Here is a 16,465-nt window from a genome sequence, read left to right on the forward strand (position 1 = left end):
GCTCCAGGTCGAGCTTCCCTGTGCCTTCAGCAGCAATCCCCAGCCAGGCAGGAATGCCAGCTAGGTGGGCCCAGCCTTTGGCCACTGGCCCCCTGGTCAAGAGGGTTAGCCTCTCGAGGGAGAGTGGGTCACCAAGTGGACTCTGGGGTGGGTAAGTGTGCCAGCTGGGAAGCTGGGTATGTAAATGAGGTGTGTGACTACAGAGGGCTGAGCCCGGGCGCTGGAGCTGAAGGAGGGGGAAGATTGGGACCTAGAGGACAATGCCCTTTCTGACATCCACCGGGAAAGATGCAGGTGTTTTTCACAGCTGCTAGGGGCTGAGGAACACAGAGGTTAAGGTTAGGGCCAGGTCTTGACTTAGGCCCCATCAAGGCGGAGTTCCGGGTTCAAGGTCATAATGCCCAGAACCGCCAGAGTCTGACGGGGCGGGGGAGGGGGGCAGCTGTGGCTGAGGACCCAGTAGGAAGCTGCAGTTCTGATGCGCCTTGGGCTTTCAGAATGACTGGCTCTGCAGAGCTTGGGAGTAACTTTGTCACCCCAGGTGAGCAATTTGGTTGCAAATGTCGCTGCTCCAGGGCTCTAAAAACCCTTTTCAAGTCGGAACCGAATTTTAGTCTCAGGCGCTATGCCCCGGCCCCAGGAGGAAGCCACCCACACCGCGACGCTTCCCACCGAGGGGCAGCAGGACCATTCGATTACGTGTTTAATTGCGAATTCTGGTACAGCTTTGGGAGGTTAATCACTGCTGTCTCGATTATTTACGACTTTTTGGCAAAATTCCGACCAGATAAAGAGGTATATTCCATCGCGAAGCGTCTCACAGGAAACCTTATAAATATTTGATGATTCCCCTCGGCTTCGGGGACCGCCCTCCACTGGCTCCCGCCCGGACCGCAGCTTTGGGCGACCCTCCCTCCCTCCTGGGAGATGGGGTGTGTAGAGTCCGGGTGGGAGCGCCCAAGGAGGTGCTCGGCATGGTTGACATCAAACCTCTTTATTTTCTTTCGATTTGTAAAACAGTAAAAAAATTGAACACACATAACTCTGCAGCGCCGTGAAGTTCCAAAAAGAAGTGCCCAAAATATTTAGGTAAGTATTTTTTTTGTTTGTTGTTTTTTTTTTGTTTTTTGTTTTTTTGTTTTGTTTTGTTTTGTTTTTAAAGAAAGGTAAGATTTCTTGTGTTGTTCAGCTTCCTGTGACAAACTTTAGGTTTTTGGGTCGGTTTCCACAGCCAGATTTTTCTTGGTAATTATTATCAATGTCATTCAGGCTCAGCAGAAGACCGCTTAAGGAAAGACCCCCCCCCCCCCCCCCGACAGACTGTGTGCCCATGACTGCCTACATTCAGAGACTCGGCCACCTTCACTGTTTCTTTTACTTCCGTGTTGTTTCAAATAAATTATTTAAGACAATACTTGATGCTCCCAGATTTTAAAAAAAATTTATTTTGGACACTAAATTTGGGTCAGCAACGCTAATAACTCACAGTGTTATCTCCCAGGGAAGTCCCGACCAGTGCCTGGGAACTCTAATTTCAAACAGTCCCAAGGCTTACGGAAAGTGTTAATTACACAGGTCTCAACTCCAAGTCTTACAAGAAAAACTTAGAGCAGGTTAAATGTCTTAACACTTTCTCAAATTTGTGCAGCTTTAACGTGAAAAGTCAAAACTGAAAACTGCGTTACTTCATTACAAGAATGATATTTGCTAATTTTATCCATATTACAAATGCAAATTACACAGTATGGAAGTAAACAAACTTCAAAATATTGTGCATAAACGAAACAAACTCAGTTAGCAAAGTTAGGAAGAACAGTCCAGTCTGTACAGTCTTTGTAAACAGTGCACAGGAGCATATCTACAACAGGAGAGTCTAAACACACCAGGAGTCCCTAAGAAACAATGGAAAACATTAACAAAGGTACTCAAACAGAATTAGCTACAAAACATTTATTTTTTCTCTTTTTTCAAGAAAAATTGCCGGGCTTCTTCCCAGGCCTGCTGAGGAAATCTGTTAGCTAGCTCCAGGTAGTCCCCAGGGTTCCCGAGTTTTCCTACGGGAGAAAGAAAAGAGACTAAAAAGTGACTTTTAAAGGCACAGCAATTAAGCTTATTTTGATATCTGAGCACAAATGGAACTATACATTTCTAGTATATTTTGCTACATTTTCTGTAAACAACGTTTGCTTTATCTTTACATCAATCTACTATAGCATAAATGTTATAAACATATTTTACACACAATTCAGTTTACACTTCTAACATTCAGACTTTAATCTATATATAACACATTATGAAATAATTACTTTGGGGCTCCAGAATATGAAATAGGTAACAGGGTGACAGCTATGTACACTTATTTTTGAATGGGTACATCTGTATGTGAAGGGTGACATTATTATTGTTGTTGTTGTTGTGCTGGGGACTGAAGTCAAGGCCCTGCAGACAAGGACCAGCTCTTCCACTGACTCACAAACCTGGCCTAAATGTTGACTTCTTTTTCCTAAAATAATCTACTTAATTTAAAACATACATTTAGGTATAACTTTGGAACTGTTCAAATCTGGCATTCAGCAGCTATCTAGGAGAGCAGAGGTGACCATCAGCAGCATTGCTGACCCCCCAAAAAACTTGGTGTAGTCATTAGGCAGCAGATCTGGATGCTGGCACTGCTCCTGGGTGAGAACCTGGGAACCCACAGCTGCTTGCACATCCAAGAGGTTACCTGGACAACAACTTCAAAATGCCTGGACACATTTTATGAGGACTTAATCAAAGCAAAAAGGGAACCCATGACAAAAGTGAAAGCTGGACTCGGGAGGCAGAGGCAGGCAGATCTCTGTGAGTTCGAGGCCAGCCTGGTCTACAGCGTGAGTTCCAGGACAGGAGCCAAAAATACACAGAAAAACCCTGTCTCAAAAAACCCAAAAAAGAAAGTGTAAGCTGGATACGTGGTAAAGTGACATCTTAAAAAAAAGACATTATTTGTCAGGTCCCATTGTGTAGTCCTAGCTAGCTTGTAACTCACAGAGATCCACCTGTCTCTGCCTGCAGAGTGCTGGGATATTATTATTATTATTATTATTATTATTATTATTATTATTATTAATTTAAGTGTGTGTGCATGCATACACAAGTGCAGGAAGCACCCTAAGAGGCCAGAGGTATTGGATCCCCTGGAGCTGGAGTCACAGGGGTTGTGAGCTGCCTGATGTGGGCACTGGGAATTGAACTCTGGTCTCTGACCCTCACTCCATTTTTCTTTAATGAGCGTCTTATGAACTGTCACTAAGGATGCTGGGAGCAGAGCAGAGCACACCTGTCTGCTTGCTGTTCTGTGTGTGGAGTCTGCTGTAGCTGCAGTGAGGAAGGCGAAGACAGTGCCCCAGCTCTTCCCCCTCACCCCGGGAAAGAGAGAAGGGAGGCAGTTTCTGAGTCTAGACTCCTGAATAGTGACTCATCTTTTTTAGGACACAAGAAAAAGAAGAAAGGCCTTCTACATAGCTATACTGGCAAAGAATATTGTTGCTCAGTTAAAAATAAATATATTAGAATTTTTGAAAAAGTATTTTCATATGCTTAAAAATTAAACAATTGTACTGATTTCCTCCACTTGTCCGAATAGCATAAAAAAGAGAAAAAGATAAAAGAGGCTGTGAGTGAGTGAGGGCAGAACTGAACTTGCACACTGACTCCACGGGAGACAATGGTGCTAACTGTGATGCCGACTTGGATTTCTGGGAAGTTGCCTAGCTTTCTGTTTACTTTGCTGAGTACCTGAGTCAATAAAGCCTCACATTTTTTCATGATATTGTAACAGTTTTTTGTATTTTCTTCTGTGTACTTTGTAACACCTGCCTACTGTAGATGTTTTTTTTAATGACAGAGCCAAATGGTCTCCAAGTAAGGGCTTCTTGGTGTGTGCCCCAGAGGATCCTAATGGGTAGAAGCAGGCCTCTCAATAACTACAGTTACATATTTTATTTCATTTTATTTTTTTGAGATAGGTTCTCATGTAGCCCAGGTTGGCCAAAGGTGACTTTGAAAGGATTCTCCTGTCTCCACCTTCCAGTGCTGGGATTACAAGCATGTGCCACTATGTCCAGTTCTAAAGGAATACTTAATACTATCAAACTCATGGAGGACTTGGAGAAGGTTGAGACTAGGACTCATTAATCACATTCTGCCACAACAGCCGGAGATGAAACTGTACTTCTCAATTATAGCCTAGGTAGCAGGATATTTAAGAATGTAAAAATGAAGCTTAAAATTCTCCATCTCTGACTCTGACCATGAGAACACCTCAGCAGGAACAAAGTGACCCTTTACTTCCACAACTCTACTGATTGGATATTAATTTTTCTCAATGTAAAATTATTTTCAACTCAAATAGGTCAAGTGCTTGAATTTCGGGGTCTAGCTACTGTCATGGACACTTATTTTGAACATGGACAGGGAGCCCATGTTAGGCACTGAAGTGTTTATGAGTGATGTGCGTGGGCCAGTAGAAATGCTGTATGACTGGCTTTCCCGTCATTAGTCAGTATTTAATAGCTCCTGTACCAGGTAAGAATACAAAGGTGGTTTGTGCTTTTCTTCATTTCCAGAGGCTTCTCTGTAGATTCTGGTGATACAGTAGATTTCTTTACTCTTCAAGAATTTGGTGTCTGAACCTCATGTACTTTAGGTGACACAGGAATTCTCTCTTTGGAAAAAGGAATGCAAGCCCATTCACTTAGCTAACTCATACATGGAACCTAGTTTCAGTGGAACCTACCTTTGGGATAGGAAGACTGGTAATCCACAGGACCCGGAGTCTGTGCAAAGTCCTGCATGAGAAGAGAGAACCGGGTTGAGATCAACGCTCTGAACAGAACTGCAAGGTCCCTCTGAGCACGTATCACAGTCACACGCATTATCTGGTTGGTGCACAGACACAACAGCAGAACATGAGGCTGTGCGGCCAGATTTCCTCAAAGTTGAAACCAAGTCTCCTATGTGAGCACTGCCCGGGGCCACAGGGCTGCCTACAACCACAACTGAATACCCCAAACCTGAAGCCTAAGCCGAATGTACTATTTTAAGTTAACAAGATTTTTAAAAGGGTTTTTTTGTGTGTGTGGGGTTTAGGGTGTTATGATCTTCTTAATGTAACCCAGGTTGGACTCAAATGAGTGATCCTCCTGCTTCATTCAGGCATTGTAGGTGTGTGCTATTATGCCTGGCAAGAATTTTAAAAAACTATGAATATAAGAGTCCTTATAATCCAGGACATCCAGGGCTGCTACACAGAGAAACCCTGTCTCAAAAGCAAGCAAGCAAGCAAGCAAGCAAGCAAGCAAGCAAGCAAGCAAAACAAACAGAAACCAAATCAAATCAAACCAAAAGTATTCTGCATCTAAACCTTAAAGTTTGGTAAAATGACTTTTAGATGGAAAATGAAAAAACTGTAGTATATAAGTCTTTAGAAATCTATGACAGGCCATAATCTCATTTTAACATCACTTTCTAGCGATTATTAATAACCTATATATGGAATCATTACACATTTATAAGATGTATTATTTTCTTGAGCACAATGATTTATAGAAAAATTATTTAACTTCACTAGTCTAGTCTAATAATGCTACCCTAAATTAAGAAAGAAGTAATTTCTGTACCATTTAGCAAAACTGTATTAAATATGGTCTATTTGGAATAGCTGTAATAAATATCACCCACCTTTTACTGCAGTTTTGGATTTCACTCACATTTTTGTTTTTGAGAGTCTCACTACAGAGTTCCAGCTAACCCCACACTGTCTTCTTCCTACTTCAACCACCTGCGTGCTGTACTTGTATTTTGAAAGTATTCTTTAAGAAACTGCTGTGGCACACATGGAAGCTTGTCTCCATTGGGGCCTCTCGGCTAAAGCTATAAAAAGCTTCGCTCCCTCCCCAGGCCATGGCCCTCCTGCACAGCATTCACCTCCTACCTGTCATGCTCCTTGGCCTTTCTGCTGTTTAGGAAAAGTCTTAAAGGTGTTGTTTTTTTTTTGTTTTGTTTTGTTTTTTGTTTTTCGAGACAGGGTTTCTCTGTGTTGTTTTGGTGCCTGTCCTGGAACTCTGTAGACCAGGCTGGCCTTGAACTCACAGAGATCCTCCTGGCTCTGCCTCCCAAGTGCTGGGATTAAAGACTGTGCCACCACTGCCCAGCAACACTGTCTGATCTCAATGCTTGTTCCTTCCATATCTACCGCCCGGCTTTGAAGGTGGGTTTTATCTGTCTTACTCATGATACAACTCCAGGGTCTAGAGAAGAGTCCAGCACAGAGCGCACACTCAGAAATTACCCACTCAATATAAGAGTGAATGATTCCAGTGGGAAAAAATCACTGTCTGAAAACATACTACAGTGTATTTTCTACTTAACGACAGAGCTGCTTTCTCTAATCTTAAGGTTCTAAGAGCAGAGGAAGAGCCCTGAGCTGAAATGACGGCTTTACAGTATAAGATTCTATTAAGATTTTAATTTAATCATGAGTCAGTTTGAAATCATGCAGAAAATAGGACCCAGACTCAAATCTAACAACTAGGCTGAAAAGAACATATCTCTAAGTCTCCTTGCCCGAGCTGTGCTTACTAACTGATCATTAACAGAGAGAGGCAGGAGCGCTGACTGCGATAAAGGAGGCCGGGAAGTCTTCAGCTGTACTCCATGGCTCCCAGGCAGCTGCACAGGCTCACACTGACAGAGGTATCTGAACATTAGCCAGCACAGGGACAATACACACAGAACTCTGCTTTCTGTTTCACTGTTAGGAAGGACAGGAAATATGTGCAGCAGGGAGCGATTTCAGAGCAGAACATTTGAAAAAAAAAAAAAAAAGGGGGACACTTCATAAAATAATCATCCACAAAGATATGAAAAATCCTAGTTTAGAACTGTCACCTTGGCTTTACTCCTGCCAGCTCAGTGAGCTGATTTACACGTGGAGTTCGCACTTTCCACAGTACCAATCCTGATTTCAGTCCTACAGAATTTAGCTGAATCAGGCAAATACAAGGCTGTACTTCAAACTTTTCGATTAAAAAAAAAAGCAATCAAATAGGTTTTATCCCAACTTTGTACACATGCAAATCACATTTATTAATTTTAATGTTCAAATAAACCCAAATTTTTATCTTTCTTCAGCAGTTATCCTCTGTAGCAAGACGAAAAGGCAGACCCATGTGATGGTCGAAGCCTTAAAGGAGCCTGGTGTCCTGTTAAACAGATCCCTAAGTACAAGTTTCTATTCTGTCAATGGCAAAAGAGCTTTGTGATGAAATCCTCCAGGCAGGGGCATGCAGCACTCCACCCTGTTTCTAGTAATGTGACTTCAGGCTTTTTTTTTTTTTTTTTTTTTTTAAGAAATTACTTTTTTAAACACAGACATAGGTAGAGATTTAAAAGCAGCTTGGAGGGCGAGCATAAAGCTGCTTCATGTTTACTTTTCAGTCTCTTGAGTTTGTCCATAAAACAAGAGAAACGAGGCATAAGAAAGTACCTGAATGAATGTGGCCAGCAAAACACAGCTCATCTCTTGCTCCAGAATGATCTTGTTCTGAAGGTTGTTGTAAGTAGCAGCGATAAGCGAAGGGAACAGCACTTTGATGAGCCTTGGGTCACTGAAATACTGGAAGGGCAGCTGGCAGAGCTTCTGTAGCACCGTTGGGTGGCGGCCGGACTGTACAATTACCTACAACAGAGACGGAGCTGGGTTAGCTGCTTCAGCCCTGGCCTGCCCCTTCAGTCAACTGTTGTTGGTCCAAACCAGAGACCATACTGAAGGAGGTAAAGACAGAGAAAAGCCCTTGACTCCTTACCAGAGCTTAATGCAAGTGATATTTGAAAAGAGCCAAAATTTTGTTTAAAAATCTCATTTCTCAACTTAAGAAAAAAGATTCCAAAGGTTCTGTGGCCATTTAACAATCATACTCCACACTGAAGGGCACAGCTTCCACGGAGAGAGACCTACGGAAGGGACTTAGGATGCACAGTTTTAGCAGAGCACCCTCAGGCTGCTCAAAGCAGCCTCCTGTTTCTTCAAACAGAGCTGTTCCCAGCAAAGTAAGACAGTGTCTGGGGCGGCCCTGCCCACTGCAATCTCTGCCTGACTTAGCTCACTGCACGCAGCTAGATGGATTCCGTATGTAGCCAAGTCCGAGGAAGAAAAGGGACTGATTGTAGGGATGGAACGGTTCCAGCTATACAGGCTCTCAGTGATCCTTCCTCAGTCCCCACTCCTTATCACGGTTTCCATCAGTGCCATTGACTCTAAAAGGAGGACTGTTTAGATAAATGAGACTGTTGTCTTGTGGCAGTCTGGGTTTACAACTGTGTGCACTTTAATAGGGCAATGCAATCAGTGGACTGGCAGGGACGCTCTCCTAACTCACTCCCTAGGCCGAAATGATAAACTAAGAAATGCCAAAATCAGATCTGTTTCAAGTAACTTTGATTAGACAAGTCTACTACGAAAGAGCAGGGTGACCCAAAACTCACTTCGTAGTACCGGAGGAAACCCGGAGAAGGTTAGGGACACTGTAAGAGCCTAAGGTCAGGACTGTAAATTGTACTCAGAAAAACACAATTTTACAGGTACACACCCAGACAGGATGGCATTCAAATTGAAACCAGAAGGACAGAACAAAACAGCAGAGGCAGGAGAAACATAAATTACTGGGATTTACAAGTTTTCAAAGTACTTTTAACAATACTTTAAGAACACATTCTCAGATGATAATGCAGTGTGGTTTAAGGACAAAATCAACAAAGTAATAGTTCGCATATTTCTGTTCAATAGCTAATACGACATCAAAAACCTTTAGAGAATGTTGATAGGGACCTGTTAATACCTTCAAATCCATAAGGCATTTTAAAGACTCGCACTGTGACAATTCTGCACATGGCTCTGTGATGCCATTTCGGACACCAGCTGAGAAAATGTGCTCTGTCTACCTCATTGATAAAGCTTCCATTTAAATCTTTATTTTAATTATTAGCTACATATTTTGTAAAGCAGCCAAATGGTCACCATTTCAGAATTTATAACGATGCCATTAGTGAAATTCTTTTTCCGCCCTCTTTGGGCAAAAATTAAGAAGTTTTTCTTTTTCTTTCTTCTTTCTTTTTTTTTTTTTAAACTTCATTGTTAAAATGCCATTATTGGAAGATTCAGTAATTCAAAAGGCATTAAAAGGGGCCAGTGTAGCTGGCATAGACACAATGTTAACTCAAAGACATCAGCTCCCCGGGCCTGGTAAATTGGCACTGAGTGTGAGAGCATCAGCTGAGCTTACTTCAGCCTCCTGAAGCAGTGTTCCCTATGGACTTGACATCCCCTCAAGGAACAGCACTGACTGTCCATTGCCTGCGTATAGAGCTCACCAGCAGTTAGAGGTGCCCTGCTGGAGGCCACTAGTTTTAGGTCTTTGGACAGGACAAGACAAGATGCAAATGGGCACAGGACGGTTTGGTAACCTTGTGTTAAGCAGCTGTGGCTGTCAGATTGCCTGTGGTAGGACCCAACCTTGTTATCTGTAAGGAATCTGTAAGGGCCTGAGACCCTCACTCACACTTGGCTGTGAGTCAGTGAGACACTTCAGACACCGTGGGAAGGTAGTGTCAGGAGGTCCAGAAAGTGTACTGAGACTTGTAGGTTAATTCAGGTGGGCCTGTGGCAGAGGATGTAATGTAGTGAACATGAACAGTCAGCTGCATTAGGTAATCGCTCCCCCTGGGGGCGGGGAAGCGAGTCTGGGAATATAAATACCCTGACTTTGATGCTCAGTGCTTCAAGCACCAGGAGAGTGGGCTGTGGAGCTTGTGAAAGATGCCAGGCTGAAGGCTGGCCTCGGTTTTATTTCCCCATTCATTCCCAGGGCTTAGGATATCATCTTGGACTGCCTTTCAAACTTTCCAAAATCAGCAGGAAGTTAGTAGAATAATCATGGAACTCAAGGATCTTCCTGAATGCATAATTAATCAGCTCAGACTTACAATATCTGTTGACCTTCTTGATGGAGCTGTAACTAAGTCAGTAATCATTGGACTGTTACTAAGTCGGTAACCAAAGGACTGTCTTTGCTCAGGCAAACGGACAAACCACCCAAGTCCTAAGGTGAGCATTGATCCTGAGCCTGGTCAGGACACTTGCCTCCTCTTTCGGGATTCCCACAGAGCCTCCTTCCAGAGCACTGCAGTAGTGATGTGAAGTGCCCTGGCCATATGCTTCCCTAGTGGCTAAGGTCATCAGCTAGAGATAGAAGTCAGAAGCAGGTACAGCCCCAGTAAAAACAGGAAACTCTTTCAAATATGCTGTCTACTTTCCGATGCCGAGTTGGGCTCCAATACCAGCAAGAGAAGTCTGGGGAGGGGGTCAGTGGGTAATGGTGCTTGCCATCAAGCCTGACAACCCACATGGGGAGGAGACACGGTAGAAAGAGATAATCAACTTCTGTAAGTTGTCCTGCAACTGTCACACAAGCACAAATGGGCACACTAGCACTGTGATGTACTCACATGTACACACACATGCACACTCTGTACACACACAATACATGTAATAGATCAAGGAGATGGAAAGTGACCTTGACCTCAGATACAGTTATAAAATAGGTGCTCACTGGGTGTGGTGGTTCACGCCTTTAATCTCAGCACTCAGGAGGCAAAGGCAGGCAGATCTCTGTTGAGTTCAAGGCCAGCCTGGCCTACATAGTGAGTTCCAGGACAGCCAGGACAACATAGAGAGACCTTGTCTCATAAAACCAATAAAACAAAACAGATGCTAATCAAAGAGCAGCAGATCTGGGGATCTGCCCTTACACACTGATTAGCTGAGCAGCCTTTGGCAAACTGTTCAATTGCTTTGGGTTTCAAGGTAGACAAAGTTTTATTTTTTTGGAACTGAGGATCGAACCCAGGGCCTTGTGCTTGCTAGGCAAGCGCTCTACCCCGACAATGTTTTTAAAAGTAGTTTCTTTGAAGTCTCTCTCATACACAAATCAAATAGTTCAATTTCACATACAGACATAGCGTTATTAACATGCACCCCAATAAAGAAAGAAAAAAATGGCCCAAAACACTGGACTTTTAAACATATTCTTTTTTGGGGTTGGGGATTTAGCTCAGTGGGTTCGGTCCTCAGCTCTGAAAAAACAAAAATAAAAACAAAAACATATTCTTCCTCATTGGAAGATTATATTCCTACATTTTAAATTTGAGAAAAGTACTATACATTTCAAGGCTTACAGCCACCCTTCAATCCTGCTCTGGGGAGGGCCATGGCAGTACAGCTCCTCTGGTCTCCTAAGGAGAGGCCAAGGGCATACTTGTGCATTTTTACCCAGTTGCCCTGTGATCCATAGTGTTTTCTGTAGTGTCCCTGATGAGGGATCATAGATGGAAGACAGAGCCCTATGATGACTACTCTTTTGTTACAAGTAATGATTCTGGAAGTTGTAGCTGTAGAAAAAGGAAGCGGAATCTTGTGTAGAGAGGACCAGGAGGAACTGGATGCCAGAGAAAAAGGACTCTAAAGAGGATGGGTGTATGCGTGTGTGTGTGTGTGTGTGTGTGTGTGTGTGTGTGTGTGTGTGTATGTGTGTGTGTCTAGGACAGACAAGTGAAGTTTGTGGTTCTTTAATTTGTTTTGGATCCTGGCCACCCACTAGGCCTCTAACCAGAGAATGGTAACTTCAGCCATCATTTGTGGTACATGTCCCATGCCAAGTGATGTGCTAACACCATTGGAACAAAAGAAAATAAAGAGTGTTTTTCCTAACACACAAACGAAGATGCAATATGCTGGGAAGGATTAGTTTGACATTAGTTTTGTGGGAGCTGAGGTATTTATACCAGTAACCATAATACAAGGGGTCTGTTGAGGGTGCTGTACTGTGGGAGGAGAGACTCCTTGCTCAGGTTCTCTAGCAGTTATATCAAAAGGGTGGATTGAGCCAGGCAGCGGTGGCTCATCCCAGCACTTTAATCCCAGCACTGGGAGGCAGAGCCAGGCGAATCTCTGTGAGTTCAAGGCCAGCCTGGTCTATAGATCGAGATCCAGGTCAGGCACCAAAACTACACAGAGAAACCCTGTCTCAAAAAAACCAAGGCGGGGGTGGGGTGGGGGTGGGGAGCTGGAGAGATGGCTCAGAGGTTAAGATCACCGACTGCTCTTCCAGAGGTCCTGAGTTCAATTCCCAGCACCCACATGGTGGCTCACAACCATCTGTAATGAGATCTGGCACCCTCTTCTGTATACATAATAAATAAATCTTAAAAAAACCCAAAAACCAAGTGGGGGGAAGGGTGGATTGTATGTGGAAGGCTGGATCAGATGCAGACACTTGGAAACTCACAGATTCAGTATCAGATTGTCTTAGCTGACCACAACAAGATCCCATAGGCTGGAGGGACATAAGCAACACATGTTTATCTTCTACCGCTCTGGAGGCTAGATGTCTAAGGTCAGAGTACCAAGCACGGTCAGGCTCCCTAGAGGACCTTCTTTCTGGCTGCCCAGGTGTGTGCTCACATAGCCTTTCCTTTGCTCAGTGCAGTGGGGAGTGACACTGCTATTATTCCTGTAATAAGGCTACCAACCCACTGTCCATTAGAAAGGCTGCCATCGCTCTCCAGGTGAATAGCTTTCCCTGGGCTATGCCACAGGAACAGTGCAGGCTCAAGAGTGCTGGTCTCAGACAGTTGTAGGTTCTAGGTCTGCCTCTGCTCGTGATCAATACAACCACCCAGTTAATTTAGAGTTTTTTCCCCATAAAACCAGTGGATGGAAGCTTTGAAGGTTTAAATGCAGACCTAATGTGTCTATATCTGCAGAGCTAAACAGTGTTAGTTAGGATACTTGTTACCTTACCAGCTCTCTGCCCTGAGTTCTCTGTTGGACCAGGAGCAGAGCTCCCACCCAGCCTAACAAATGCTTTCCAGCATCTCTCCCCATTTCTTTGGAGTAGAGGCTCTGGCAGAGGCTGGCTTCAATCATCAGCAAGCTTAATGCCACCCGAGAAGCCATTGCTGAAGTTGCTCCCTGGCCTTGCCTGTGCAGGACAGAGCTATGCAAACAGGGCTTGGGGTGCCAGCCAGGATCTTGTGGTGGCGAAGTAGGAAATGTGTTCTGACAGTTTTGAAAAGAAAATCCTTGCATAAGCATGATCCAAGAAACATAGGTGAGTGGTGCAGAGCAACAGAGGCTTAGCACTCTGTCTGTCTCTCTCTGTGTCTGTGTGTCTGTCTGCTCACATGACTTTGAGGCTACTGTGCTGGACTTGTCACTATGAAGACTGTTATTGGCTCCTAATTCATATCCAGGATGAGCTTCCCTGACACACTTAAGGAAATCCTTAAGTGCTGGAAGACATCCCAAGTAGCACAGCTGACAAGTCAGTTCAGCCAGGTGCAGTGCTGCACACCTGTGACTCCCAGTACTTGGGAAGTTACGGTAGGAGGATCAGAAGTTCAGGGCTAGCCTGAGCTGAAAAGCATCAAAACTTCCCCTGTCTCTCATCACCACCCCAGCAGCAAACAGAAAAATGCCTGGATTTTGTGGTACTCTGAGCCACAGCATCTAGAAGGATGCCAGAACTGAGATTCTCAAGGTCTTGAGCACCAACTAGGGAATTCTGATCTGGCTACAAGGAGAGATCTGGAATGGACTGGGTAGCACTGGTGTCTTCTGAGGTATGAAGGGATGCAGGGCTTTTAGGCCACTGTGTTGCCAGGACCTCAGCAACTCCCAGCTCAGCGGACACAGCTCTCAGGAGGCCCCACTGGGCCCTCTGTCGACACCATCTGAGGCCAACTCTGAGGTGGGCAGACAGCGACGACTGCTGTTATAAAGAGGACTCAAACTTCAGGAAGTCCAAGAGATGTGGTCCAAGTCCCCAGCCAGTCTGGGCTGGAGCTGGGCCTGGAAAACTTTTAACTCCAAGTGTTGGCTTGTTCTAGCCTCTCAGGCCATCCAGGGCCACCATGCTCACAAGGCTGCCCATTCCTGGGTAGAGAAGCTCTCCTTACCAGTTCTGAGCTTATTCCCGTGATTCAATCTGAGCCAGCGGTGTTTTGTGTGACTATGCCAACCCAGATAAAGATGAGCATGACCCATGGCCATTTTAAACAGACAAAACCAATCAACATATACAGAGTAAACTAACACAAAAGGCCTTTCTTCTAAAACACATGCTTTTCTTGGCTCAGTATCACATGGCCAGTTCTTGGTTATGTGCTGGGCTGTGTCAAGGGTTTGTTTCAAATGATCAGTTTTATTAATGGGAAAGAGAGAAATGATTGGTGATGGAGCAGGACTCCCAAGAGTGAACAGTTAGAACATCTGACTCCAAACTGAGCACTGTCTTGCTGTGGCTGAGCACTGGCCACCTTTCCAGTGCCCATAAACCCTGTCATATTGGACATTTAATGAAGATATTTTCTCAACATCTTTAAATAAAAGTGACTGGCATGATAAAACATTTTTTTTTGTTATTTTATGCGTATGAGTGTTTTGCCTCTACACATGTGTGGCTGGTGCTGGCAGAGGCCAGAAGAGGTGTCAAGTGCCCCAGCACTGGAGTGCTGGGAACTGAACCTGGTCCTCTGGAAGAGCAGCCAGTGCTCTCAGCTGCTGAGTCACACTGTAGCTTGCGTTTCAACTATGCAGCTGCAGTGACATCAGGACTTGGCTGCCTCTGGCTCCTCAGGTTTTCCATCCTGCTGTACTGCTAATTCCTCAGCCATGGAGCAAGACTCCTCCTCCTCTGTTGGAAGTCTCTGTGACAGTGGGACGGGGCGGGGGTGGGGGGCTTGACTCTTCCAGGTCTGCATTCACTTGATGGGAACATGCTTTTTCTAATCCATACATCTTTAGTGTACCTTTCTCCAATGTGGTCACCTTTTAGTAGATTTTATTCTGGAAAGAGCAGATAGTTTGTGCAGGTGTTGGGCTAGGGGTTAACAGCACTTCTATACGCAGTCCCCCTACCATATTTTCCATGTTTTTCAGGCTGACACACTTTATCTGGAATTCTTGATTAGTAAATTGGTGATGAATTATCTATATAAACGAGAATTCACACATCCTTTGTCAGTGTGTGGCCTGCTTGGGGACCTCTCAATTCAGAGTACAGGACTGACTCAGAGTGGCAACTGTTCTCTTTCTAAGCAATGCTCACTTTAAGCCTAATCTTTGGTCTTCATTTTTTAAAAATGCTGTCATAGAAAATATATCTAAATATTAATACTTGGTATGGCCCTGGTATAATTCTGTCAAAAATATGAGTAGAAGGGGGAAGAGGGAGAAGGAGGAAAAAAAGAGAGAAAATACATGGAAGTAGGAAAGTGGGGCAGAGGTTAGCCTGCAGACTGCACACCTGTGTGACAACTGTTCCACTCACTTTAAGATCCCAACGAGTTCAAGATCCCGAGAATCATTTGAACATGGAGAGCAGTCCAACTTCCGCACCCCTTGGACACTACTTTCCCCTAACTGTGACCACCTGGGCTGCAGCCAGAGCAAGCAAGGAAGGAACGATGTCAGCAGGCCTCTTAGCAGGGAGGGGAGACCAGCACCACATGTCTACTGAAAATGGACACTGCTCAGAATGGGCTAAGGACTAACTAACTGTGTCAGAGAACTTTCCATCCTTACAGAATGGGCCATCTTCCTACAGGCTAGTTACCCCAGGAAGTTCTGCACACTCTAATGCAGTGTAGCAACTCATACTTCCAAAGCCAGTCTAACAGAGTCGGGTTTCTGTCTCCAGTAGTTCAGAGTCAGCAAGTTTGAAGAGTGCTGCAGACCAGTTGGTAAACTGACGACAGAAAGGAACAACGGGGACACAAATAAAAAAAGTGAAGGTTAAAATGATTCCAAAAAATAAAAATTCAGGATGTTGTCAAGAACCATTTGATATAAGAGGAAGTCTCTCTTTTCCTACTTGGTCTTGAGAACATGACTATATTATGACAGAATATCTTATTAATTATAACTAATTATCTTCACTTGATACTCCACACATTTAAAAATTACTTCCACATATACAATGATCCTCATATACCTGATATTGCAGAGGAACTAATTTTGTAAGACAGCAAAAAATACAAAATAAATCAATATGATATAAGAAGGCAGGAAGTTAAAATAGTTCTTTAAAACTGATTATAAGTAGTTAATATCAAACACATATCATGTTTGAAAGGTAATCTGATCACCTGAAAAATTCACCTTTATGGGGGAATAGTATCAAAATGACCACACTAAGCAATCAAGTGCAGGAGTGCCAATGGCTGCTTCTCAGCTCCTTCTGTACACATGGGTCACAAAATCGACAGCTCTAGGGAATTCACCCACAAAAGCAAAAACAACAAAGCACCAGAAACCAAACAGAAACACATCAAATTCCGATTTATCTGTTTCCACAGAGGGATTCTG

The 16,465-nt window shown here is 44.0% G+C and overlaps 1 protein-coding gene across 3 annotated transcripts in view; it reads right to left on the reverse strand.

Annotated features, from left to right (window-relative positions):
* Positions 1–1,415: 1,415 nt before the first annotated feature.
* The window catches only part of Scaper (S-phase cyclin A associated protein in the ER), a 366,393-nt gene continuing 351,343 nt past the window's right edge, over positions 1,416–16,465 (reverse strand). For 2 of the 3 annotated variants that reach the window (XM_059267922.1, XM_059267921.1), the window contains exons 30-31: positions 7,529–7,720; positions 4,749–4,829 (exon numbers count right to left, since the gene is read on the reverse strand). In XM_059267922.1, coding sequence (XP_059123905.1) covers positions 4,764–4,829; positions 7,529–7,720 — 258 coding nt within the window. In that variant the 3' untranslated portion in view covers positions 4,749–4,763. Of the gene's footprint in view, positions 2,055–4,748; positions 4,830–7,528; positions 7,721–16,465 lie in introns of those variants that run through there. The other variant, XM_059267924.1, reaches the window with a different exon arrangement.

The sequence above is a fragment of the Peromyscus eremicus genome, chromosome 7, assembly GCF_949786415.1.
Source record: "Peromyscus eremicus chromosome 7, PerEre_H2_v1, whole genome shotgun sequence".
Taxonomy (NCBI): Eukaryota; Metazoa; Chordata; class Mammalia; order Rodentia; family Cricetidae; genus Peromyscus; species Peromyscus eremicus.